The sequence below is a fragment of the Grampus griseus genome (assembly GCF_964374135.1).
Source record: "Grampus griseus genome assembly, chromosome: X".
Lineage (NCBI taxonomy): Eukaryota > Metazoa > Chordata > Mammalia > Artiodactyla > Delphinidae > Grampus > Grampus griseus.
In genome coordinates, this window is record NC_138999.1 from 29,319,404 (window position 1) to 29,347,227 (window position 27,824).

The 27,824-nt window shown below is 41.2% G+C and overlaps 1 protein-coding gene across 8 annotated transcripts in view; it reads left to right on the plus strand.

Moving 5' to 3' along the window:
• The window catches only part of DMD (dystrophin), a 2,236,200-nt gene that overhangs the window by 2,067,408 nt on the left and 140,968 nt on the right, over positions 1-27,824 (plus strand). For 6 of the 8 annotated variants that reach the window (XM_082680764.1, XM_082680765.1, XM_082680763.1 and 3 more), the window contains one exon: positions 21,469-21,530. In XM_082680764.1, the coding sequence (XP_082536890.1) occupies positions 21,469-21,530 (62 nt within the window). Of the gene's footprint in view, positions 1-15,643; positions 15,755-21,468; positions 21,531-27,824 lie in introns of those variants that run through there. The other 2 variants (XM_082680768.1, XM_082680769.1) reach the window with 2 other exon arrangements.

Consider the following 27,824-nt stretch of genomic DNA (forward strand, 5'->3'; position numbering starts at 1 on the left):
TGCAATAGAATCTCTATCCTTGGACCTGTATTTTAGATAGCCATGCCTTTATACATGGCTATTTCTTCTTCCATCAACTTTTCTTCCACAGTCTCAGCCCTCTACCTGAAGACCTCAGTTAGTCAATTTTACCCATGCATCACTACCTCTGTGAACCCTCCTTTGGCTGTATTCAGTGAGCACAGCTTTTCACCAGCACTCATCTAACTAAATTGGGATTGTTTGTTTATACATATGTTTCCTGCTCTAGTCTATGAATGCCAAGAAGATAAGGACCATTTTGATCCATTGTGGTCTCTTTACTACCTAATATAACTGAATCCACAATAGGTACTCAGTTACTGATGGAATGATTGTAGATAATAGCTATATTGATTAATAAATTTGAAATTGACAAAAGTTGTTAATACTTTATATGATAAATATATCAAAATTCTAATAGATTGAAATCAGATAATTTCTTATTACAAGATGAAGTATGAAAGCGTGTTTAAATATGACATAAATCTCACATTTAGGCTCAGTAATCAATTTAAAAATGCAGGAGGAAAGAGAGCTTAATTAATATCAGATTGTGTTTAAAAACCCTTGGGTTTTCAGTAATCCACAAATTCAGTATGACAAAAAGTTTGATGGCATGTACAAAACTAAAATGCTACAACAGTTGTAGATGGTATTAATAGGGCAAAAAAGGGTCTAAGCATACCACTTACTCAGTTCTGGATATCACATTGTAAATGGATCTTGTTTCTTAAAGTGTCACCAGAATAGCCAAGAGTCTATAGGCTGTATTATATAAGGCTTAAGAAAATAGAAGTAAATACAGGTATTTAGATTTAGCTTAGAGAGAAGTGGTATTAAGGAGAATGCGGTAGGTGGCCTCAAATATGTAGAAGGTTAGAGGAAATGTGTTTTATTGCATTTTGGTTGGTGTTTTGTTGTTTGGTTTTGTTCGTTTGTTTGTATTTTTCCTCACTTTATTTTTTCCTGTTTTGCCCTAAGAACAGATTCAAGTACATATGCAGAAGTTACAAGAGAGCAAATTTTTAGTCAATATTAAAGAAAATTTTGTAACTGAGCTACCAAAACACAGAATCTACTGCCCTAAAAAGCAGTAAACTCCTTAAACAGTAGATACTCAGGGCTGAAATGACTGTCTCACCCCTAAAGGCAATTTCGGTATTGGATGAGAGGATGTAATTCATTAAGCTTTAAGGTCACTTCTGAATCTAATGTTTTGATATTTTCAGAATTAATCAGAAGGGACTAACAGCATGACCTGAATCTGTCCTATATTTATATAAACATCCGGTGTAATGCACCTCATTTTTTGTCCAACTGTATACATTTGTGAATGTTAAATTTTATTTTAGGGCAAATGCTTTTTTAAAAAAAAAACTTTAAAAATCAACTTTATTAAAAGATAATTTACACAGAATAACCTGCATCCATTTAAAGTGTACAATTTACTGATTTTTGACAGGTATATACCCACGAAACCACTACTACAATCAGAGTACAAAATATTCTCATCCCTCCACAAGCCTCCTTGTGCTCCTTCGCAGGCCATTCTTCCCTTCCCCCCCTGGCCCCAGGCAACCACTGGTCTGCTTTCTGTCACTTTAGATTAGTCTGCATTTTTGAGTATTTTGTATAAGTGGAATCGTACGGTATTTTTGTGTGGCTGGTTTCTTACACTCAGCATAATGACTTCGAATATCAGTAGTTTGAAAATCAGTAGTTTGTTTCTTTTTAATTGTGTAGTACTTTCTATTGTATGGATATATACCACATTTTGTTGATCTGTTCAGCTGCTGGTAGACATTTGGGTTGTTTCCAGTTTGGGGAATATTATGAATAAAGCTGCTAAAAACTGTATACTTGTTCTACTACCTAGCCTTAGAAATCTTAATTTTGAGAAGCACAATACAAAAAGAACTTCAAGTGTTACCTTAGTTAACAAGCACCTAGACGGCAAGTACCAAGGATAAATTGAGCAGATATCAGCTGAGTTCTGTGACAAAGTCTCAGTGTCTAACATTCTTTCTTGGGAGTAGATGTGTATCAGCTATCTTTTGCTGTATAACAAACTACCCCAAAACTTAATGGCTTACCACAGGGGTCAGCAAACATTTCTATAAAGGACCAAGTAGTAAATATTTCAGGCTTTGTGGGCTACATATGGACACTGTTGCATATTATGTTTTTTACAACTCTTTAAAAATGTAAAAATCATACTTAGGTGGGAAGCTATATGAAAACAGGCCACAGGCCAGATTGATCCATGAGCCATACTTTGTAGATCCCTTAACACAGCAACTCTTTATTTAGCTCACTATTTGATGGATAGACTGGCCCATTTTGGTCCTCTGGACCAGCTACTACAGTGGTCCCCTTTGATCCATGGCAGATACGTTCTGAGACCTCCAGTGGATGCCTGAGATCACAGACAGTACCGAACCCTACATATGCTATGTTTTTTCCTATACATACCTATGAAAAGGTTTAATTTATAAATTAGGCACAGTAAGGGATTAACAACAATAGTAATAAAGTAGAACAGTTATAACAATATACTGTAATAAAAGTTATGAGTGTGGTCTTTCTCTCAGAATATCACTGTACGAATTTAATGCCTTTTCCATCTTAACTAAGCTCTTATCATGCACTGTGGCCCTAACTTTGGCAGTTTGAGGTGCAACAGCGGTGCAACAGCAAAAGTAGCAGGAATTTCTTTTTCCTTCTTCACAGTTTCACAGATTGAAGATTTTTTCTTACTGTAGATCTTAGCAACCTCGTCATATGATTTTTTTTCTTTCCTTATTAAGTCAAGAAGTTTCCCTTTTTCACTTAAAGGAAACATCTACGGCTTCTCTTCGGCATATCTGAATTGCCAGCATCACTACTCCTATGCTTTGGGGTCATTAATTCACTACTGGGCAGCATATGCTGGACAAAGGGATCATCCTGGGTGAGACTGATGGCCTAAGACTTCAGCACACTACTTAGAATGGCGTGCAATTTAAACCTTAATTGTTCATTTCTGGAATTTTCCATGTAACGTCTTCAGACCACAGCTGGCCACCGGTGACTGAAATCATGGAAAGCCAAAATGTGCATGAGGGGGGGCTGTTGTATTCTTTGCTGGGCCTGCTTATGCATCTGTGGTCAGCTAGTGGCCGGATGAGCTATTATGACGTGATTCGCACGTCTTATGGTTGACAGGTCATTTAGGAACAGATGCAACTAGGTCTGTGTGTCTCATCATCCAACAGGCTAGCCCAGGCTATTTTACATGGAGACTTGTCAAGTTTGTGCTCGTGTCACATTTGATATTGTCTATCGGCCAAAGCAAGTCATGTCATAGAGTCATTCCAGATACAACGTGTGGAGAAAGACTCCACCTTCTGATGGGAGGAAATACGCTGCAAGAGCTGGATACCAGGGAGAGGGCCAGAATTTGTGTCCATTTTGCAGTATATCACAAGGTACTGGAGAAAAGTTATCAGCGTGTTTTGTAGACTGAGAGGACTCTGAATTTAGATGCATGTAAAACAAGATGTGCTATGATAATTCTTGCTTTGTGAGTAATCGTTGCTGAGTTAGGCAATTGGTTTGTAGCTTCTCAGCCAATGGTGGAGATACAGTATCCATAGTCTAGTGATTTTAAAATATACAAAATACAGATGAGAAATACCATCTATTAACCACTTACTGCTGGGAACTTAGTGAATACTGCTGTGATTTAATACTGAAGAAAGGTTATGACTTTCTTCTGGTTACTCTCTTAGCTGGCCACTCTTTTGAAAAGAATTTTATTCTCAAAGCTGTTATTATTTTTACTCTTAATACACATCGTATCCCCATAGCCATAGACTGTATACAGAAGTAGCAATATAATGTAGTACACATGAAACTTCTATAATGTTATAAACCAGTGTAACCTCGAAACAATCCAAAAAGAAAAGAAAAGTGTTCCTACAGTCATATAAGAATCTCTCTTTTTTTTGGTCTTTTTGTGTAAGCATAATCATTGCCAGTCTTCAAAAACACTTATTCAGATAGTTTCCCCCAAGCACGTAATAGGATAAATTTATAGGTATTAAATAGAATGGAGACCATTCAGCCCTAAAATGTCACTCTTCTATCAGGCACACACTTGCCAGTTTGTTGGCCTCGACCGGGGCATGCTAGCAAGGGCTTCAGATGAGGTCCCATTGCAACACGAGAGCAGAAGGATTATTTCTCAGTTTATGTTTTGAAGTGTGTTGCTCAGACAGGCAACATACAGTTGTGTATAGTAGCGTGAGCTACCTGTTACTTCCCTTGGCAATACTTTTAGCAGCAGTGTTTTTCCTTCTGCAGTGTGACAATATCACCTTGCCATTCGGAATAAAAAGAAAGGGCTGAGTGATTCTGAGCGTACTTTCAAACAGCCATGCAAACGAACAGCTGGCAGAAAAGACGCTCCCTAAAACTTGAAACGTACTCTCAGCCCCTGCAGCACCTCGTGTGGCTTGAACTTCACACTTGATGAATGCCTCCCTAGCTTGTTCCCTCTCCTGAATCTTTTCATTCCCCTTCAATCTCTTGTACTGCTCCAGCCCTTACTGGGGAAGAAAACTGCAAACTGTCTGCCCCTAGCTTACTTCCAGATCTTAGTCTAGAGAAATTCTATTTTTGCATAATTGTCCCATAAGCATACAGTCTATCCGTTTCTCTATGCAGTAGAGGTTTCTAGCTTTCATCTTTTTTGACCAATCCACAGTAAAACTTATATAGCATGCCAGTGCAAACACACACATATCTCTATCTATAAATATTTCTCCATGTATGTTTATGCAATGGAAAGAAGAGTTTCACAAAACACGGCTTGTCCTTGCCACCTAATTCATCCTCATATTTCCCATTCTTTTCTATTTCATTACAAAGAACATTAGTGGTGATCCACTATATAGATTTGAAGACCTATTAACGGTTCATGACCTGTAGTTTGGGAAAATGCTGTACCGTGTTTTATCCATACCTCAGGCCTGGCCATCAGAAAGCTACATTCTTGGACCACTTTGCCTTGATCCCCATAAGATTACATCATACCCTTAACTTACGTTGAGAGGCACTGTAAAGACAACTACTGAAAGTGACTTTATTGAAGACTGACATCATGCAGTGTCTCCCATCTGAAAATCCAGGCAATGATTTTATTTAGATCTAAGAACAGAATTTAGATTTTACTTTACTTCACTTAAAGAATTGTGTTCTTTTCCCCTTATCCATAATCCAAATAATAAAATCGATCATATTTCCTTTTATATTTTTCCTTTCACTTTGGCATCCAGGAAGCCCACAGCGAAATTATATTCCCTTTAAAATTTTTATTGAAATATATTGATATATCAAAAAAGGCTTAGTCTTAAATATACACAGAATTTTCACAGTCTGAACACACCCATGTAACCAGTATCCAGATCAAGAAATAGAATAGTACAGCGAAGCTCCCTTGTGCCCGCTTCTAATTATTACCCAGCCTCCAAGGGTAACCACTATCTTGACTTTGAACACCGTAAATTCAGCTGGCCTGGTTCTGTACATTATATAAATGGAATCATACAGCATGTACTCTCTTATGTCTGACTTTTGAAGACTTGGATTCATCCCCGTTGCATGAAGTTGTTCATTCTCATTGCTGTATAATAATTCATTGTGTAAATGTGCTAAATGTTATAATCCACTGTTGATAGATATTTGATACAAAAAATGATGTTATAAACATCCTAAAATGTGTCTTTTGTTGAACATATGTGTACATCCCTTTTGGAAATATATCAAGCAGTGAAATTTCTGGGTCATAGGCAATGTATATGTTCAGCTTTTATACATTCTGCCAAACAGTTTTCCAGTGTGGTTGTACCAACTTAAATTCCTATCAGCAAAGCGTGAGAGTTCTAGTTGCTCCACATCCTTCCCAACACTTTGTTTGTTTTGTTTGTCTTTCTCATTCTGGCTGGTGTACATAGCTAAATTTACTAGGTATACCAAGCCCTGTGGTCTTCAAATGTGTGTTATAACTTTTCCTCCCTTCTTCATATTTTATTCTATTTCCTTAATCCTTAATTTTATCTATTAATTTTTGAAATTCATACATTCTTATCAGTTGCCCTGAAGCCTCTGTGGAACAATGTGAGGTATCAATACATACATAGTATAAACACAAATCTGAATCCTCAGCTAATGCTGCCATTATCAAAACTCCTAGTCTTCCCTTTCCTCCAGTCCTCACCTCCAATTGGTTGAAAAGCAGTGTTGATTTTATCCCATGACCTGTCTTGAATTCAACCTTTCCACCAATTCCCAGTGCCATTTTCTTTATCCCAGGCCTTTATCTTCTCGTAACTGGACTAGTATAACGTAGTCTCCGTAGTATACGTTCGCATTCTAATCCATACCCTCTTTTTCAAGCTTGTTTCTTCCCACTCCAAATTTAAGTTCATTTCTGTTTAAAATGAAAAACATTCAGAAGTACAGGTGATGGCAGTTTTTTCTTCTCTATCCAATATATGAGAAGAAGCTTCTGGGGGACGAGAGTAATTCAAGCTGAAGACCTAGATTTCCACACTACAGGCTTGATATTAACTCAGGAATGTGAGCTCATATTCTAACGGGGACGTTGGTATTTTCTGCGTCTTAGTCTTCCTGAGATACAAAACCCTATATTGGCACAATACGTTTTTGAACTCCCAAAAAGCATAATCTGATTTCATAACACAGCAGTATGTTAACATTAAAAAGATATATCTGTGCCTTAGTAAATTATTAATATGAGAGATTAGCTCGCAGAGTCAACTTAAGAAACTTGCTTTAGCTCTTCTTCCACTAACAAAAACATGCATGAAACCTGGTGACTTAGGCCTAGTTAGCTGCTAATTAAAATGTATGTCCCCCTAATCCCAAGAGGTCAAACTAACCCCCGTTCTCTTTTTGCTTTTTTTTCCCGTGTCTCTACTTCTGTATTTAGAATCTGTGTGATATTTGCTTCATCACAATCTGTGTGAATCTGTCTCCTCCCCTCCACTAGATTGTAAGCTCCTTCCGATCAAGGCCATATTTGAGTCCCTCTGGTAGAGGAAACTGATTACAATGTTGAAATATTAAAATATTCCCAAGGCCATCCTCCAAACACTTCCCAGGTTTTACTAATAGTAATGAAAAATGAGAAGAATTTCACAAGCAAAGACATATATAAATGCCCCATAAATATACCACAATTGCAGTCATTTAAAGAAACGAATATAGGGGAATATTTAATAGCGAAACTTAGTCTAGGTATGGGACATAAAAAACGATTTCTTGGGAATTTGTGGATTAATTAAAATTCCTTGTAGTCATATTTCCCTTTTGTTTTCAAAAATGTCTTGACAAAAATAAACTAGAACTGAAGTATCAGATTCAGCCCTTGGTTAATTGGTTAAACTGGTTTTTTTTTTTTTTTAAGTAAGAGTGTTTGTTTATTTATTTATTTATGGCTGAGTTGGGTCTTCGTTGCTGCGCACGGGCTCTCTCTAGTTGTGGCGAGCAGGGGCTACTCTTCGCTGTGGTGTGCGGGCTTCTCATTGTGGTGGCTTCTTCTGTTGCGGAGCATGGACTCTAGGCATGTGGGCTCAGTAGTTGTGGCGCACAGGCTCCAGAGCACAGGCTCAGCAGTTGTGGTGCACGGGCTTAGTTGCTCTGCGGCATGCGGGATCTTCCCGCACCAGGGATCGAACCCGTGTCCCCTGCGTTGACAGGCGGATTCCCAACCAGGGCGCCACCAGGGAAGTCCCGGTTAAATTGGTTTTTAACCTCCATTTCCCCTTTTAGGGATTCCTACCACATCCTGGCTGTTCAGTGCCTGCACCAAGAGTACTTCTCCATCAGGGTGCAGGGAATCTTTCCTTCCCACTGTCCCCCATAAAACCAATATTCACTTGTTCTCTCACTACTCTAGGGTTCTTCTCTCTGCCAGTATGAATGTGAATACGTCTTTTAACATGTGTGAATCGTATTGATATTTTAACCTCAGCCCCAAAAAGTAATAGAGTATGGTGTGAATTTTACTCCTATCTCAGGCTTGTGGTTAGTGATTTATTTTCCAAAAAAATAAAAAAGAAATCTTATTTTACCTACTTGCTTCCTTCTTAAATGTAGAAAACAAAAGAAGTAAAAGTTCCCTTTGCAAGTTGTTAAAGAGAAAAGACTGAAACTCTTGGACCGCTTGTCTTCCCTCATACAACAGTCTAAAAATGAAAAGTTAAAGTGACAGTGCTGATTTATTTTGTGCCATATTCCTAACACTGTTCCTGGACTTACTGGGTTTCCTTTAAGGAATTAACCCTGCACAACAGGCTATTTTGCATTAACATGGCATCCCCCAGCCTTCCAATCGCTTTCATAGTCATTATGTCACTTGACCCCTACTTTGGCCTGTTGCAGTAGTGTCCGAATTTTACAGAAGGGTCACCGGAGCTCCAGAGGGGTTAAGTGACTGGTCTCTGAGGGCTAGGTGACTGGCCTCTAGGGGCAGAATTGGTCTAGAGCTCTGCTTTGCTGGAGTTAATGCTTCCGCCAGAATATACAGCTCCGCTTGCTGAAGATAAAGATGCTGCTTTTGATCCTGGTAGATATTCATCTCAAAGGGGAAAAAAAAACCCAGTGTCTTCATTCGGTAGCATTTGAATATTAAATCTTCCTTATCTGTTTCAACTTAGGAGGACTTCCTTGTTCGCTTAATTGACTGGTAATTCCTTTGTTTACTTTTTTCCGAATCTCAAGAACCAAGTCATAAGTATTAAAAATGGTTACATTAGCATTTAACTTTTTTATGAAATTCGAGTATTTCAGAAAGGGGTAAGATAGGCAGGAATGTGTGTAGAATTTTGCATTTTAATTAAAAAGCCTCGAAATGAAATGAACCTGTGACAGTAACAGATGACTACCTCTAAAAGCTGTGTTACTATTTGATGTATTTTCTTGTGGATAACAAGTCCCACGGCTTGTTTCAAGAAAAGTGACAAGACTAAAACAATTAAAAAAGACAAAGCTGCTCTTTTTTAATCATATTCTCATAAATAAAACTGGGTTGTGAATTATTTCCAGAGAAGCAGTTGACAAAGTATAAGTAAATCACTCTAAGAACTAAAGCTGTCTTGCTTTTTTTTCGAACGTTCAAACCAAATCTCTATCCTAGTCCAATGATGAATTTCCTTTGACAAATAAATATTTACAAAGTATGAAATGTAGAGTTGGTGCACTCCCTAAGGCCAAAACGTAGTGTTTAAACTAAAATTTAATATTTTCTCTCTCCTCGGATACACCAAAATAAGAACATAACTTAAAAATAATTCTCTCTCGTAGCAGACTGTCCATTAATCATTCTTTAGATGATATTGGCTTTGTGAGTATTCAGGTAAAAAGAAAACTGATTTCTAGATTGATCAGAAATTCTGAGAGTATTTATGGATTTGGCGAAAACAGTGAGATCTGGAGAAATAGAATTTCCTGTAACCCCCATTATGAAGTCAAGAAAGGTACATCTTTCAACAGCCTGCCACTTTCCTATGAAAATTCTTCATGTGGTACATGGCTTGATTGGGCAGATCCAAGGGTTAATTTACTTGTGATTTGAGAAAAGGCTGAGACTTCCTTTTTTTTTTTTTTTTTTTTTTGACTGTGGTGTGTGGGAGGAAGGTAGAAAGAGGCCCCAGAATGAATTCGCTAATTGGGGTTTTCACCTGCTGTGAGTCTAATGGAATACAAAGCCTTATTTGTAGCTGGAGAGGAAGGCACATTATGCAGAGTGTCAGAATTTCTGCCTAGTTTTGAAATTCCTGTTATTTGGCACCACCATTTGGGAAAGGCAGACCAATAGTTACAGCTTTGAGCTGTTGTTAAGGTGGACCACGAATGCCGTAGTCAGATCTGCTTGAACCACCGTAACCAATATCCGTGTTTAGCGGGAGGTGGTGTGCTCCGTATACCCGGGGTCCAGCACTGTAGCTGGCAGGGCTAATAGGTAACGCGGAGCAACCGCCGGGCCTGTGAGGTTAAAGAAGTGTGGCTTTATTTTAGTGAAGATGCTAAACTTCACATCTTTTCAGATGTTCGCCTTGATATAGGTGGCTCCGTGAAGTTTTGCAAAATCTTATTAGAAGAATACTGTGTGAGCGTGAAGCCCAGCTTGACTTTACCTGGAACCTGTTTGGCGAAATCTCTGGTTTAGATGGAAACATAGGCTTTTGTGTGTGTGCGAGGTGCTCTGAGTCTGAACGTAGAGGCCTCTTCGTTTACTAGTTAATGCGAACTGACTGGATATGCTGATATCCAGAAGATGCTGCTTTCAGATTGACCTAAAGGGACTGTTATACGTATTTTATTAGTACACCATGGTATCTGTCCTGACAATGACTCGCCATCACTGTACGCATTTGTGAGACATCAGATTCACTGTTCATGACTAATACTTGTACTATGCAAAGAGAAACATGGAATCCTTATGCGTTCACTGGATACCCAAATGTTGAAACTTTGCCATAAACTATGTGCTATGCTTAATTGAAGCAATACCTATATTGCAAATGGATTTTTATAAAATGATGCAGGTTATACTTAAGATTAGTTACAGAACGAAAAGCAGTTCAGATAGAGACTCTTGGAGCTAGAGGGGAGCTGGACCCTAGGGCGGTGGTGAAGTCCCTCAGGGCCATCCCCAGGCAAGTGCTCGCTGCAGACCATTCCCTGTCTTTTCCTTTCCCTTTCTGCTCCTCATTTTACCCTGGTAAAATCAGGCTAACATTGAAACCGCGAGCAGCCTAAAAGGAAAAGGATGGGTTTGTGGAAGATAGGAGCAGCCTGGCCTCCGTCCTTGACCCTTCACACCGTCCACTAAATGGGCCCATCCAAACCCACACCCTACAAATACTGACAGTTCAAATTGATAGCTCCAATCCAGACATCTTCCCTCTGAGTTGCAGACTCAGATGTCCAGCTGCCTTTCACATCACACTGCCACCTCCAAGTCAGCAGGCTCAAGACTGAACTGATCATCTCTCCCTGACCCTCATCTGCCTAAACCCGTCCCCTCCTCCTGAAAGTCCTGGCTTGGTGAGTATTACTCATCCAATCTTGAGAGTCAGCCTACAACAGTAATCCTTAACCTTGGCTGCATTTTAGAATCACCTGGGGAGCCTTAAGAATCCCAGTGCCCAAGGCCAGTTAAATTGAAATCTCAGGGTGGTGAAACCCAGGCATCCGAATTTTTTTAACGCTCCCCAGGTGATTCCAGTGGTGGCCAGGCTTGAGGACCATTGCCCTAGGTCTTCCCTCTCGTTCATTCTTACCTCCAATCAGTCAAGACTCCTGTAGTTTTAACATCATTGTATTTTTTCCCCAGTCTCTCTCCCACTGACATTGTTCAGATCCCCATCACACCGCAGTCACCCTGTATCTGGTATCCTTATTGCAAACTCTACTGATCCAGCCCCACACCATTGCCCAAGTGATTTTTCTGAAAGGCAAATCTGACAGAGCCACACTGACGCTTAAATTCCTTCTTTAAAAAGCTCACCCGTACCTTTCAGGATACAGGTCAAGCTCTGGATCATCACACCAGGTCCTTCTGAATTTGTCCGCCTCCCTAATCTCTGTCTGGACATTCTCTCTCAAAGATCAAGGAGAGCACTGAAGCTCTTAGAAAGAATAAGCTGTTTCATGCCTGTTTACCTTCACTCCTGCTGTTATCACCGTTCATAATTATTGATTTGCCATTACCCCCAATGGGCCAGAAACTCCTTTGGGGCCTACAGAGGAGGCTTCTAGAAATAGCTCTCCAGTGAATGAGCCTAATCTCCTTTTTAGCTCCAACAGGTGGAGTTAACTTTCTCTTCCATCAGTGGTCCCTACTCAGCAGCCGATCAAGTGTCCCAGAGGGTGGCTTTGACTGGGTGGGTCCCTGTTTGGTCTGCGTCCTGGGAGCAGTGGTACGTTCAAAAGTGGTCCTTGAAGAGAGTGTGATGAAAAAGGCTGTTTACTGAAATCCGAGCCATGTAGGAGAAATAACAAGGGCAAGGGGAGGGAACGGTTTAAGGAACCTGGAGCAAGCTGTTGCTATGGAAATGACTGTCCCACAAGACTCGTGGCCGGGGGTAAAGAAACTCGGCCACTGCCGGGCTCAAGACCAACAGGAGGGAGCTTGGGGAATAAATACCCCAACATCTCTCTCCTCCTGCCCTTTCATCTTCTGCTACAGGCCTTTCATCATTACCTCCCATTGGCTGAAAGTGAAAGGAAGCCAGTGGGCAAGAGAGTCTGATTGATGCCATCCACAGAGGTCCAACATCGTGGGCCACAGAGCAGAGTGCAAAAGGGCAGAGAATAGAGCTGGAAGGAAGAATGGGGAAATCCCCAGCACAGTCCCTTAGGTCAGAGAGGTCCTCATTTTTCTAAGTACCTACAACATTTAAGTGGTTCAAAAACTGGAGTTTAGAAAAATTTACTAGGTTGCCTTCCTAGACCTCATCTTATCTCATTCCTTCCCTACCTCTGTTTCTAGCAAATTGACTCTTCTCTGCTGTCAGCCAGCAGTGAGATCACTTACGAGCACACAGGAAAAATACAGATCTTCCCCCAGAGTAAAAGAAGCCACTTCTCTGGATGGCAGCATGACAGAGTGGCTAACAGCACGGGCCTTGAAGCCAGACTCCCTAGTTCCAATCCTTGCACTGCCACATTCTAGCCATGATATTGAGGACAAGTAGCTCGTGGTAGGTTTTAAAAGCAGGATTTCAACTTAAGTTTTTTTATGCTGCTTTCATATCTGTGGTTTACATCAAAACAATAATAATAATAATAATAAGGAGGAAGAGGAGAGCTACTACAAGTAGGCAATTAATGTATTATCATACATGGCATCACTATAATTCATATATGAAATGAGGATATATAAATTATGTTCTTAATATCTTTCCCTAATAAAACAATATTCATAATCTAACTGAAATTAACAACAAAGCAGTCGCAGTGCGGCACATGTCATTACTTTTTGTTTTTTTAAATTTATTTATTTTTTTACTTTTTTGGCTGTGTTGGGTCTTCGTTGCTACATGCGGGCTTTCTCTAGTTGCGGCAAGCGGGGGCTGCTCTTTATTGCAGTGCACGGGCTTCACTGCGGTGGCTTCTCTTGTTGCGGAGCACAGGCTCTAGGCGCGTGGGCTTCAGTAGTTGTGGCACGCAGGCTCGGTGGCTGTGGCTCATGGGCTCTAGAGCGCAGGCTCAGTAGTTGTGGCCCACGGGCTTAGTTGCTCCACGGCATGCGGAATCTTCCCGGACCAGGGCTCGAACCCGTGTCCCCTGCATTGGCAGGCGGATTCTTAAGCACTGCCCCGCCAGGGAAGTCCTGCCCATGTCATTTCTTACTAATACTTTCTGTATTTAATTTCTAAAACAACATCAGGATTTGGGAAGAAGCCTTCAAGTGCCTGTAACTCCAGCCTAAAAAAGAACTTACAGATATTTTGGAGGATTGCCATCTGTCAAATTTAAGAGAAAAATTGAATAGTGATTTCTCATTTTCCATTTTTTTTCCAATGAATTGTTCCGACTAGTTTTCTAGCTGGACACTGAGAAAATAGATTTGAGCATTTATATTCTAGAGAAACATCAGAACTCCTGAAGCTTGAGCAAGTAATTTAAAAGTGTAAAACAGACAGAAAAAAAACCAGAAAGACAATGTATCCTATCACATAGGTGTTACAAACCTTTAGTTGATTGATTTCTAATATTTACAAATGCCCATGCTGGGAGGTTTGTGTCTTTTCATTGGAATAGACATAAACAATATTTAAGGGATGTGCTTGATACGTTGACACAGAGATTACGTCACTGAATGACACAGATTGCGTCACTGAATGACACAGAGATTATTATGTCACTGATTAACTGCAAAGGCCACCACTTCCTTATCACAGAACACTAATCCTTCTCTCCCAGTCAAAGACAGGGGCAGATGTAGAATCTCCAGTAAGACCAAGGGACAGCCTCACCCAAAGACAGTCCGAGCGTGCCCCCCTCTGCCCCCCAGACCTTAAGAGCAGCCGCATCCACAACTCACTGGCTCAAAATGACTAAAAGATAGCAGTAGGGTCTCAGTTTAGCAGGCAGAACGCCAGAAGTGCCCTATTTGCTTTAAAATAGCAACACCAATCAGATCTGCATGCACGTGTCTTCCGTGATAACATTTACATTTGTATTTGGTTTGTCAAGGGTAATGAAGAAACTTGGCACTCCCTTTCCCTTTGGTTCCTGCACTTTATTTTTGCCTCTTTTGTCGCGCTGTAGCAGACGGTAAAGGGAGATTGATGTCTAGAGTCCTTTCAGCTCGAACATTCTCCGGGGCCGGGGGAAATGTTGAGGGAAAAAAAAAAGAGGATATTTAAAAAGATAAAGGGGAACACTTTTTAAACTGTAAACTGAAGTAGAACAAATCAACCAGAACAGAGAGTGAAAAGGAAATGGTTAAAAGAAGATAAAAAGAAAAAGCAGGCCAACAAAATAAATGGACAAAAGGGGACAATGAAACCACTAAGGGAGTTTATCTGAAAATACCCTTTGGACTCTAATGGAAGATATTATGTGAAGGCTGAGAAAAATTTTTGTGCTAATGAAGGCTTTCTTCTCTTCAGAATATTTCCAAGCCTGTAAGGATTTTGCATACTTAATCTGTGTCGTAATATTGCAAACTCTACTATTAGAAATATTTGAACTACCAGGCCCTGTAACTTTTCCAATGGAACGTTCCATTGGAAATGGTTTCCTTTTAGGTTTCTCTAAAGAATACTAAAAGACCACACGGTGCCACACCGTTGGCGGTGGTTTTTATTTAAAGACTCTATACCACTGGTTCTCAAACTTCAGTGTGCTTGAAGTTTCTGATTCAGTAGCTCTCTCTGGGCTGGGGCCCTGGGGAATTTTCATTTCTAAGAAGTTCCCAGGCGATGCTGCTACTGCTGGTCCCAGGACTACACGATGAGAACCACTGCTATATCACAAACACACAGACAAATGCTTCCTTAAAAGCCCATTTAGCCCAGGATGAGCAGAACCTGAATGTCATGTCCTTACATCTCCACCAATTTAATCTTCAATTGGGGGGGGGGGCGCGCGGCGGGAAGGGAAGAATTATGCTTGTGAATTTTTTTTTCTTTCATTCTCTAAAAAGAAAACTTTTGACCCACACACTTAATTATCTGCGATGAGGTCATTTGCACCTAGGTCATTTATTTAGGCAACAAGTAGTCTTGCTGGAGGTTTTAAGGGGGTGCTGGCAGGGCGGTGTGAGGCTTCCAGGTTCCCGGCACTACCTTAAATCTCCTCCGTCTTTCTTTCTTTCTCTTTTCTCTTTCCTTTCCGTGTTGAAAGCCCCGACTGCCGGGTCTCGGGGAGTCCGGGTTCCCAGGGCGCTAGGTGGGGGCGGAGCCCGGCCCCGCCCCGCCCCGTCTGCCCGCAGCGCCCCCTCCCGCGCGCCCCGCCCTCCCGCCCTCCCGCCCGCTAACCCGCGCTGGCTCCTCCGCAGTGCTTTCAGCTGCGAGCCTGGGCGGCGGCGGCGGCGGCAGCGGCGGCGGCGCTCGACTTTCAGGGAGCCCGGCGGCTCTGGGAAGCTCACTCCTCCGCTCGCTCCCTCCCCCGGCCGCGGAGCCCTTGCAGCCATGAGGGAACAGCTCAAAGGGTAAGTGCAACGCGGCGCCCTCGGGTCGCCGCAATCAGTGCACTTGTGGCGCAAGCAGGGTGCGAGCCGAGGCGGCCAAAACTTGGAACCGCGCGGCGGCTGGACCCCCGGCGTCCGGGCGCAGGGGCACCTCCCCCGCGGGTCCTCGCGGCGCCGCAGCAGGTGCGCCCCCGGGGCTTCCCCCCAGCGCCTGGCTCGCCGGGAGACGCTTCCCCCGGCTTAGGAGCGGGCTCGGAGAGAAAAGGCTGATGTCTCGCCGTACCCGGAGGGGACAGAGCGTTCCCCACGCGGGGATTGGGGCCGCGGGAGCTTTTGGCTCCTTTCCGGGCTGTCTCTGTGGACGTGAGCCAGGCAGGCTGTTCCTAAATCGTCGCCCGACCTCGCAGAAGGAAGGGGCGCGCCAGGTTCTACCTTCCATTGCGCTGCAAGTGCCAAAAGGTCAACTTTCTGCCTGATTTCTTCCGAGGATTCCAACTGACATTTCCCTCGTTGCATTTTCTACTGTGTTCGTCCCATGCCCCAAAACTTGCAGAGATCGGGAGAGAAAGGAAAAGCAATTAAAGCCTAGAAGTCAAGGATTTGACATAGAGGATTGAGGGTGTTTTTTTTTCTTTGCCCTCTGGGGTTGAGTGTGGAGTCATTAATGGGTGTCCTGCTCTCGCTTTTCTCCAGGTGTTTGTGCTTGTCTTTAAGCAAAGTTTGTCATTCCCGATCCGATCATGGCACTGAAAAGGGCAGGACACTGTTTATCTCCGTTAAATTTGGAGTTAAGTTTGAAGCTTGAATTGAAGGGGTTTAGTTGCCTGAGGGAGACATATTATTAATTATAAAATACTTTAACATGAAAAAAATTCATCCAGTTTAAGTGACGAACCAAAGTTTTTAAGTGAAATAAACATTTGTGGCCAACAAGCTCCTCTTAGTCTCTCTGCTTCTTTACCCCTGTCTCCTCTCCTTGTCACCCCCGCATCACCCTTTCTTTTTTGCCTAGCTGTTTTATTTCCTTGTCCCAAATCCCCTCCTTGGAGGATACGGTTGCTCTTGGAGAAGCAGAGGAGCGAATGAAACAACATGGGTATATGAAAGGTTTCTGACCCTTGATCACCGTAGAATTGGTTTCAGTCCTCATTGTTTGATCTTGGATTGGACACGACCCTGAAGTGAAATTGCTTTGGCCAAAGTTGAGGGTGGGTGGGAGTTAAGCCCTGAAAAGCAAACATTACGGAGGACTAGTAACAGCTGGAACAGTCACCGAGGCAATCATCTTTGCCCTGCCTTGAGCCAAACAGAGTAAAATGTTAACAATTCCAGGTAACAAGAAATGGGGACTAGAATAGGATTTCTGATGCTTAGACCGACACCCCCCACCCCCTACCCACAATAGCAGAAACTTTTAAATATATTTTCCCCTTCCCACCCTGCCAGTATTCCAGCCATGCAAGCCAAGTTCAACATTCACCATGCAAATGCCAAGGTTTCTCTAGAAAGAGAGTCTGATCCCCAGATTAAAGGGAAGTGATTTTGTGTGTGTGGATCAATGGGCTCCAGATTATATATGGAGCCAAACTCTAATCCTCTACAAATCGCAAGAGAATGTTACCTTTTTATATCGCTGCGTAGCGATTAGTTTCCTCCCTGGGAAGTAGTAGAAAGATATTTTTTTTAAAAGGCGACTGTTTGGAATATTTTCAGTACCAAATAACAGTGGTGGCAGAAGAAATCTTATTTTAATTAGGCAACTGCCATTTTCCCGGGGAGAGCAGTAGAAATTTGTTACTTTTTATAAGTGTTTAATATTTGTTTTTAAAGAAACTAAAGAAGCAGTCCCAATAAGTCTGATATTCCAGCACTGACAGCAGGAACAGCTCTGAGGTGGTTAGAATAACCTTGCACACTACTTGAAACTAAAGAAGGTGAGAGAAAATTTAAATTGTGTGGTAGGAAATGAGGTCAGCTCTGTGCTCAGTGGAGTAATGCTTTAATTTCTTATTATTGACAAGTAGGTGTTGCCGGGGTCTTTTGTCACATCCAGTGATCTGGTGTTTTAATTTGTTTCTGGTTCTTATCACGGCTGAAAATAAAAAGGGAAAGAGATTATTGTAGCTTATACACATTTTTTTTTTAAAAAAGGGGAAATCAGAGTTTGAAGGCTGTTCAGAGAGGCATATCTGATGCCAGGTTTTGGAACCATCAGGGCCAAAATCAATAACATTTTTTAAAAGATTGAAAGGGCGTTTTAAGGATTATTTATGAGGCTGTGTTAATTTCTGTGTTAATGCATATGTAGAATTTTGATCTGTGTTGAACATCATTGTTTTCAGGAAGACTGAACAAAGATGTAACCATTAACTTGTGAACAGGGTCTGGAATTGCCATTCTGGTTGCACATGGTATATGGGCAGTGCATTTCCGATGTGAAAAGTGAAGTGCAGAAAAGAGACAGTAACCAGAAAAACAGTACCACCCACCCTTCCACCACCAGCTCCCCAGCACAGCATATTTTTCTATATTGTCTGTGTATTCCAGGTGAACCTGAAGTGCTTCTCGTGGAGCTACTAAGAATCCTCTCCTGTTTTTGAAGATAGGCACAGAGTCAGAAGAAATACAGCTGTAAAACCTGTATTGATCACAGACCAAAAGTTGGTTTGTTCTGTAAGGTAGACTATAGATAGGAGTTATGCAGATTCGTGTTTACCATTTCATCCTGTTCATACTCATCTTTCCTATCTGTTTCGGAGGTTAAATAATGTCCCACCAGGGCTTTGGATTCATCACAGATTGAAAATACCCACATACAGTGAAGTGACTATTTGGTTCGTCATGTAGTTACCCCCAAAGCTAGAGTCATTTCAGCTATGTTGCCAATTGTTTTTAGCATTCAATGATTAAAAGATAATTTTTCTAGTTTGGAGGATTAGTCACACCCTTTATTCTTTTCTTTCCACTCGTGCTCACTTCTTTCACTTACTGCCGGGTTGTAATGGAAGTGAAACTAACTCGGCAAAGGTGAAATATAAATCTGGTTTTCTAGTTACTTTGCATTGCTTAAAAATAAAAGGCTTTCGTGTTGGAGGGGAGGAAGGTAAAAGAAGATTAGCTTTTGGATTTGTTTGAGTTCATTTATCTAGGTTATTCACATACCCCAGAATCACAACTAATTGGGAGAAAGAATGAGTACCTAGAAAGGACTAACTGGTATGTGTTAGCACATGAATGGAGCGCAGAAGTAGGGGCTTAGAATTTCTTCCTTCCTCCAGTAAAGGACATTTCAATTTAGCTATGGACAGATGGATTAAATAATAATTTCTAAAATCCCTTTCGTAATTTTTAACCACTGGAATAAATTCCTTAAAAAGGTGGAAGTGTAGGTATATCAACAGTCATGAAATCTTCTTTGGAGGGAGGGAGCTACATGAAGCTCCCGTTCAGTCTATGTGGGATTGTCCTGTCACTCGTAGTCAAGTTTCTCTTTTCTTTTGGAATTGCGTTTGGTGCACGTTATTTCTTGCCCGTGTTCCTCCGATTTGAAGTCCATTACAGATGGTGGCTTTTCAGACTGCTTCTCTCTGTCTCTGTCAGGTTAGGTTTGTCAGCTCAGACAGGCGTTTTTCTGCCCATCGATTGAAGATGCTACAGTCCTCCCACATGTGGTAGAGATGGGACGTTATTATTACGTAGTGTGTGTAATAAGAGCCTGTACATGTGGACACATGTGCTTTCCCCCTTTTCTCCCTCCCTCCCTCCCTGGTGCTCACATGTGATAGCCTTTGGAAATGGCAGAGGTCTAAATGCAGGGTGGTCTCAATAGAAGGTAACCTTTCCTTGCTGGACACTTGTGTATGGAATTGGTACATACACAGTCTCTTTCGGAGCTAAAAAAACATCCGAGAATAAGCAACACTTTCTCCAGGAAGCTGCATGCTGCAGCCTCCTTGTGCTGTGCATATAAAGTACCAGTCCTTCCCACCCCTTCTGCAGATCATAAGCCAGTGTGGACATGGGGCTTTCCGAAACCCCCTAAAGCATGGACTGTATCTTTTGCTTGTCTTGCTCTGTAAGATTTGGATTCTACTCTGGTACATTCCCTCGACTGACTTACTCCTCAGCCACAAATTGTCTCTGTGGAAAAGTCGGACAGAAACAAACAGGTTTGGAAGAGACTGAAACAGCCCTTCCCCAATGAACACTGTCTTGTCAACTTCTTTCCCTAGCCTTCACCATTCAGTCGCTGAATGTAAATATCAGAGGGATGGTGTCTGAAGTTGCACACTTCGGGGAATTTCCACATGTTTTTTGTCATTTGTGACTGTGTTCTATTTATCAAACCACAATAAATGTTTCTCTCTTTTGCTTATTTTCTTGAAAACAGAGGTAATACACATCGAGTGTTACTTTTGCCCTCTATGAAGGGTCTTAGGTGTGGCTGACCTAACCACAGTTGGATCCTCATCTGTATTATAATCAACTAATGAAAGCTTTACTTTTAGTGGGCAGCAATTTGGGGGCCACGTAGTAACAGAAATGACCACATATTGAGCGCCAGAAGGTATCGGTCTATATCAGCTCGTCCTATATCAGCTTGTCCTTTAATGCTCCCAGGTAAGCGGGCTGGCCCCAAATTTCACAGCTAGTAGGCCACAGAACCAGAATCCAGTCCTAAGATTTAACACCTACACTTGACATTGTTGGCCTCCCTGAGCTCCTCTTTCTGTGTGCAGCCGCTGTGCTTTCTGCTCCCCTTGAAGTGTCCACAGTTAAGCTAGTTCTCCTCTCTCCAGTCCCACCTTTCCCTCAAAGATGATGAATAGGCTCTGCTTATGAGTACTGAAATATGGTTCAGGGCTGCGTTTTACTGCATAAAGCCCAGTCAAGTAATCCCCGAAAACTGGAAATACGATGCTATGGTGATTTATGTAGATGGGCCAAAGTAAGGAAAAGTATATGTAGTTATCTCTCCCAGGTTTATTCACGGAATCGAATGCGGAACAAAGGTGTTTTGTTCTTTCTGTGGCAGGAGCTGATAGCCAGCAAACACACTTAGCTAAACTCCAAGAAATGGAAGAGAACTGTGAATGCTTCATTCAGGCCCACGTAAACATAGGAAAAGGTGCGGTGGTATATAGAGTGCCGAGTTAAAAGGACATTCTAAAAGTAATGGGAAGAGGGAAGATACAATCTATGAGTCAGGCAATGGATGGACCTTAAGCCGAAGTGAAACACAGTCATCATAGAGATGAGATCTGGATACGGAGAAGAAAGTAATGGAAAAGTGTCAGGGACAGTGAAAGCAAATGAGAACTGAAGCGATTTATTTATTAAACTAATATCAGTATCTCTTTGACAGAGTTGAATAACACTTGTCAGTGTCTTTTCTGTATGTTCTGAATTGGACGGCTGAAGAAATCCTGATTTTTGATTATTGAGTACCTAACAAGGTCACTTTCTTATAACAGAAGTGCAGCCGACTTGGGGGTACAAAAAAGAAACAAATGCTGGTTACCAAATAATGATCGTATTGCTTTTCCTGTTGAGAGCAAACGTTGGGGTCTCTCTCCTTGTAAAATAAACATTCGTCACTGCAAGATGGAAGGCCTGTCAAGTAATGAAGCCAAATGAGCCAAAGGCATACCGTGCTTTTTTGTTTTTTTTCTTGTCTCCTTTTCTCTACTACTCATTCTAAATTCTAAAGTCTCTCTTTGTATTTTATGTTTTAGCCACGAGACCCAAACAACTTGCTGGGACCATCCCAAAATGACAGAACTCTACCAGTCTTTAGGTAAGGACATGGCCATGTTTCCTTCAGATGAAATGACAAATGACTCGTAGGATAAAGTAGTTGGTAGCGCGCAAGCCATTTGTTGTCTAAATACATCACTAGATTGTTTAAGGGGTGAAAAGAGCGACACCTTTCTATTCAGAATTGACAGTCAGCTTTCTTTTTTTCCGAGGTTGCTTAAAAATAAGTTTTAGGATTGCACTGATTCCCGAAAATTCAGTATACCTGAGAGGGCCAAAAGGTCTTGCTAGTTTTCTTTTTTCCCTAAAAGGATGGAAAAAATACTTGTAATTGACGGCTATGCTTTCCCCCCAAAGAAAGAAAAGGGTTTCAGGTTGTTCTTATTGATTTCTTCCTTGTGAAACCAAGAAGGCACTTTTGCCAAGTTACGAATGCCGTGTAAAGGAATTTTCCGCAGTCACTCCAGTGATCCGAATTCCTAAGCCTGTCCGGTCATCAACATGCATGCTCGATGAAAGTCCACTCTATACCGTTTTCCATCCCTCGGGAATAACCTGAAATGAATTACCTCACATTGTAACTAGTTGTTGTTGTTTTAGTTAAAAAATCGTCATGCTGTCTCTACTACTAAACATTTTTTAAGTCCCTTTTTGCGAATGGACATATTTACAGACTGAAATGCGTAAGGTGAAAACTCTTTGGGTTTTAAGTTATGTGACAAAGCCCATGGGAGCCAGGGTGCTCAAACATAAATTTTGGATGTGTGTGTGTGTCCATGTATCTGTGTGTAGCTGCTGCTGCCTTTGTCTCATAGGTTCCCATTGGTTAATGAATTGCAGCTATAGAGACATTAAGGCATGGAGTAGGAGATATTCGCCCCCCCAGATTTTCCCCTGAACTCTTTCCAGCAAGGACCTACTGTACAGCACAGGGAGCACTGCTCAGTATTCTGTAATAGCCTAAATGGGAAAAGAATTTGAACAAGAATAAATACATGTATATGTATAACTGAATCACTTTGCTGTACACCTGAAACTAACACAACATTATTATAAATGATAGAAGTTCCTTCTAGAAATATGAAAAAATACAAAGCGTGAAAAAGAAAAGTCACTTATAATTCTACTAGCCGGAGATACCAATACATTTCAAGTAATATTATGTCAGCTCAGTCTAGCAGTAAGAGCGTGTGTGTGTGTACAGGCACACATGTACACACACTCCCTTTTAAAAACTTAAGGAAAATCAGGATCAGCTCATCTTCAAGTGCTACATTTTCAGCCCCTGCAGAATGTTTCTGGCTTTTATGCTGCACTGTTTAGACCACAGGTGGAAAGCTTGAATGCTTATATTTTGGCAAGTGACAGAATGAGACTTCATCTGAAGTAGGCAGTGGCTGTGCTGGAGGAGCTGGTCGTCCTAGCCCAGTGCTCTCAAGACTTGGGATTTTTCAAGACAAACTAGAAATCTTCCAATAAAGAGCTCGTTGAAACTCGGCCTCCTGCTTATAATCTCTGGTTTACGTAGGCTCAGCCTACTTATAATTTTTTTCTACTCTAATCACAGTGATCTCTAGTTCTAATATTTTAATTTACTTTTATTTGAAAATTATAATTATTATAGAATCAGTACTTGTTCATATTTTTTAAAGTTAAACAATATAGACAAGCTAACAAAAAAGAAGTCATCTATAACCCACCTCTTAGTTAACTAATGTTTAACAATCTAGTAGGTATCCTCAAAAATTTCTTTCTGTACATACATTTTTACCAAAGTTGGGTCGTTCTGTTTTATAATCAGCTTTTATTCACCTAAAGGTAATGTACCATGGCCATCTTTCCATTTCATTGCATTGTATTCTCTACCAGCTTACTTTTAATTACTCTGTAATGAGAAATCACAAACATGGTTGATAAAAAGCTAATTATGAACTCTCAATGAAGAGGTGTTTGCACCTTCAATAGGAGTTAAATATGCTTTTTATCGTCATATTTCTAAAGTTTTCTCAGTAGGTCCAACGTGGTGGTAAACTCAAAGCTGGTAATCTGGCATGATTTGTAACCTTGGGCAAATCACCCGACTTTGGAAGATAATGGAATTTTACAGTTGCAGGGAAATTTAGAGCTCATTTGTTAACAGACTTTTTCTTTGATGAAATCAACTTAATTGAAATCAGTTATATAGATTAAAATGCTGCCATCATAAATATGTGGTCAATTCCACCACCACCAGCCGCTCCCCCCCCCCACCAACTTTGAAATTTTGGTTTTTGTTATCCTGGCAACAAACATCTTGGAAATGAACTGGGTGTTGACATTTGATTTTCAGCTTTCAAAACTTCTATTTCCAATATTTTCATTACAATCACATATTACTTGGGCTAACTTTTATTCAAATGGTGACACATTACATAACATCTTCCATTTATTGAGAGTGTGCTGTGTGTGCTGCGCTTGGAAATGTATGTGAGCAACCATCGTGCCTGGTAGATGTCATCAACAGCCTTCTTTCACGGGGCGGTGAAGTCAGGCACAGAGAAACCCTTTGTCAGGGATACACAGCCATATGTATGGCTCTACACTGGGATCTACCCCAGATCTTCTGTTAGTGTTTGCACTTATCTCATTGATATTATTAATGTAGCAAAGTATGTCCGTGTAGATCACCACGCACCTGCTACAAATAGGTACAGATTGACAGTTTTACCTATGGATAGACAGTTATTTGAATGGTATTTCTGGAACAAACCATTACATTTCTAGAAATAGTATGGTGGATTCCTGGACAGTGGACACGCTTCCTTTCCCCGTTGCGAGGCACACGTGGAATGATTGATTTACTAGTTTGTTGTGTGTCTACATCCCTGAGATAACCTACGAGATTAAGTACCACTAGTGCCCTTCCCACTCCCAAATTACAGTGTTTCGCAGTTGAAATATAAGCAAAACATACTGAAAAGAAGCCTTTAATTTCTTTTTTATCTTTATATATTGGCATATGTTTTTCCTCGCGAGCTATCCCTTTAGGTCCAAGCTGCTATTTTGAACTGGATGAGGTGGTTGGAAGCCTTCAACTACACTTAGTTCGTGAAAGGTATCATGAAAGCAAAACTGGTCTGGTGTGGTCACAGTGTTAGACCATACCTCGGGCCCTCTCCTAATAGAAGCTGCACCTCTTGTCTGTGGTGACATGTTGAAAATATCAAGAAGTTGCTAATCCCCACCGTACCGCCAACTCCAGACATAACTCTACTGTAGAAGCTACAGTGGCTCACAGCATGCAAGAAATGTTACACATTCCTAAGTATGCCCACCTCTGAGGGGATTTCCATTCTCTAATTTGCCAAAACCCCCAACCAGCCTATTTAACACACTCTGTTTTCTGCCTTGCCCCCAAACGCGTTCACGTGATCCGCCCCCGACCCTTGGTCCAAACACCACAGTATTATAAGCCAGAGTCATTTGGTAAGGACTGAAAAAGTAGGACTTGAGTGTTAACTGATGGAAGGCTATGGTATTACTCGAAATGTTAATCTTAGATATCTCTACTTAGTAGAATTCTAGGTGATTTTCTTTCTTCCTTTCCTGACATGCTACAATGAGTTTATATTATTTACAATTAGATACTTAGCAAAAGAAGTTTCTTCATCAGTACCCCCATCCCATTCCTTAGTGTCCCTACAGCTCTAATTCATCAACCAATGAGAACCTATGACAGAAAAGCAGCAGTAGCCACACACACACGCATATATACATCACACATACGTATGCATATAAAAATGTATGCTTAAGTCCTGATTCCCATAAACTTTATCAGGTAAATTTGAACACAAGGAGATCATCTCATGCGTCGTTAGTCTCTAAATATGTCCATTCACAGAAAGCTGACTTTAAAAAAGTTAGCCTTGTCTTCTTTACCACTAAATTTTTTATTTAAAAAATGTAAAAGAACTCATTTCAGGTTATTCTCAACAGATCTAAAATGGCTTTTTGAGTGAGCTTTCATCAAACGTTAAAAATATTGTGTTTTCCCCATGAAATTAGGCTGTGTACCCACTCAAAAAATTCCAAGTTATGAAGGAAAAAATTGTTGGGCTCCCACACAAACACAAAACAAGGCATAGTAAAGAAATAATTTAAACATTTACAGACATGACCTGACAGTCATTAGGAATTGGAGCATTGGAAGGTCTCCAGAAAATTTTTTACGCAACATTAACCGTTTGGCAAAAGCACTGTCTTGTTTGCACAGAGAAGAAATCAATAAGAACAACTCGAAAAGAGTTTTCTTTCAGCATTTTTCTCTGACTACCCCCAATGTGGTGGGGTGAGTGGTATATTAAAAAATTTCCCATATCTTTTTTTTTTTTTTTTTTGCGGTACACGGGCCTCTCACGGTCGTGGCCTCTCCCGTTGCGGAGCACAGGCTCCGGACGCGCAGGCTCAGCGGCCATGGCTCACGGGCCCAGCCGCTCCGCGGCATGTGGGATCTTCCCGGACCGGGGCTCGAACCCATATCCCCTGCGTCGGCAGGTGGACTCTCAACCACTGTGCCGCCAGGGAAGCCCTCCCATATCTTTTTTTACGTGGCCTTATCCTTATCCTTAGAATGAGGGTATTGGACCAAAGTGTTGAAGAATTTTGTTTTTCTCTTGCTTTGGGAAGAGGTGGGGTAGGTTGTTTCCAAAACTTGCTGTGCTCATAATTTTCAAGAAGTACCTTTGGCTGATTCTGCAGACAAATGGATTTCTAAAAGTTTAATCATTCCTATTTTTAAAAATGCACATTCTTGGCAAACAAGCAACAGGGAGAAGATCCTGCCGCCCATCCCTGTCTTACAGGCCGAGTGAGACAGGCTGATATCAAGTAGGGAGGCTCTCTGGAAATATACCTGCTGGGCCATCTATTTGCTGTTGAGAAGGCATATTCTTCCTCATTTCTTAGAAGTAATCATATGTTCCATTCATGAGGTGAATTTCAGATTTCTGTTAGCATCTTTACAAATGGAATGGCAAGACTGTTGTTCCAGACGCTTATCTTGGTGATTTAAAACATAAAGCTCTTTAAGGCTGCAAAAGGCATTTTAAAAATCAGTAGATGTTAGGTAGTAATGTGCTCTGGAATTTATTTTGAAATACGAATATAACATTGATTTATATGGAGTGCCGTTATATGATAAAAAGCCTCTCATTTTCTCACAATTTACGTCTAGGTTCTTAAGTTCATCACTGAAATTTTAACATTAAAAAAAAACCCATTCCCCCCCACACACATATAATATGTGCTGCTTAAAAATACTTTTAAAAAATATCTCTTAGTCTCTCTTATTGTGAATACATTAATTATAAATACAATAAAATCTTTATGTGGTCCCCTCCCTGGCTTCTTTCTCCCCTGCAGTATGGGGTGTTCGCACGAGGGATACGCGCAGTACAGTGCAGGAATAGCAGTTTGCAGAGGAGACATAGGTTAAAAAAAATAGGCTAAGGTGAAGAGAAAATCATTAAGCTTCAGAAGGTGAACTGATTTCATTTCAAACCGTTTACTAAAATCTAGATGTGCTGGCGGATCTGACATTTCTTATCCCAATTTCCTTTTCCTTCTTTGAAGCCCTTTCACCGCCAGCTTTTTTTTTCTCTAGGGGTGTTGGTTCCCCTCTTTTCCTGCGAGTCTGGCATTCTCCAGAAGGATCTAGCCCCTCTTAGCTGTTGCCCAAATTCTGGAGCCCACTCTCCATGATGCTTACCCAAATGATGCAGACTCTCTAAGCTTTCAAAAATAGACTTACAAATGTTTTAGGAATTCTTAGGAAAAGTGGTCTTAAAAACCCTTGTGTTTTGAAGGCAGTCTGTCAGCACGTGGCCCCAAGCCTCGTGTCTGTTGCCTGAGAAGAGCTTCAGAATGTTCAAATGAGGGCTCAGCTCTAGGGTCTGATGGGTCTGAGGCTGGTGTGATTCTTAAGCAGTCCTAGTTGAGAGGACCATCAGTCAAGTCAAGAGGCTAAGAGCTTCTTCAGGATACATCAGTATTGTTATTAATAAATAATTGCAGCTGCTCAGATAGAGTTGGAAACACTGCCATACAAATCCTGTACCTCTTTCCTCAGTTTGCCAAGAGGAAGGGAGATAAGTTAGCTTATTCTCTCCCTCTTTTCATAGGCTTTCTACATTCCATTAAGTATTCCCTCCTGAGGATGCTCTACCCATTAGGAACTGCGGGACTCTGAATGGCTCTGAATTCCTTCTGCGTGGGGAGCATGTCCTAATGCTTTTCTCAGCATATTTTGTAAACTCAACTGTTCTCAACCACGGGACTCGATGTTTAGCATATTCCT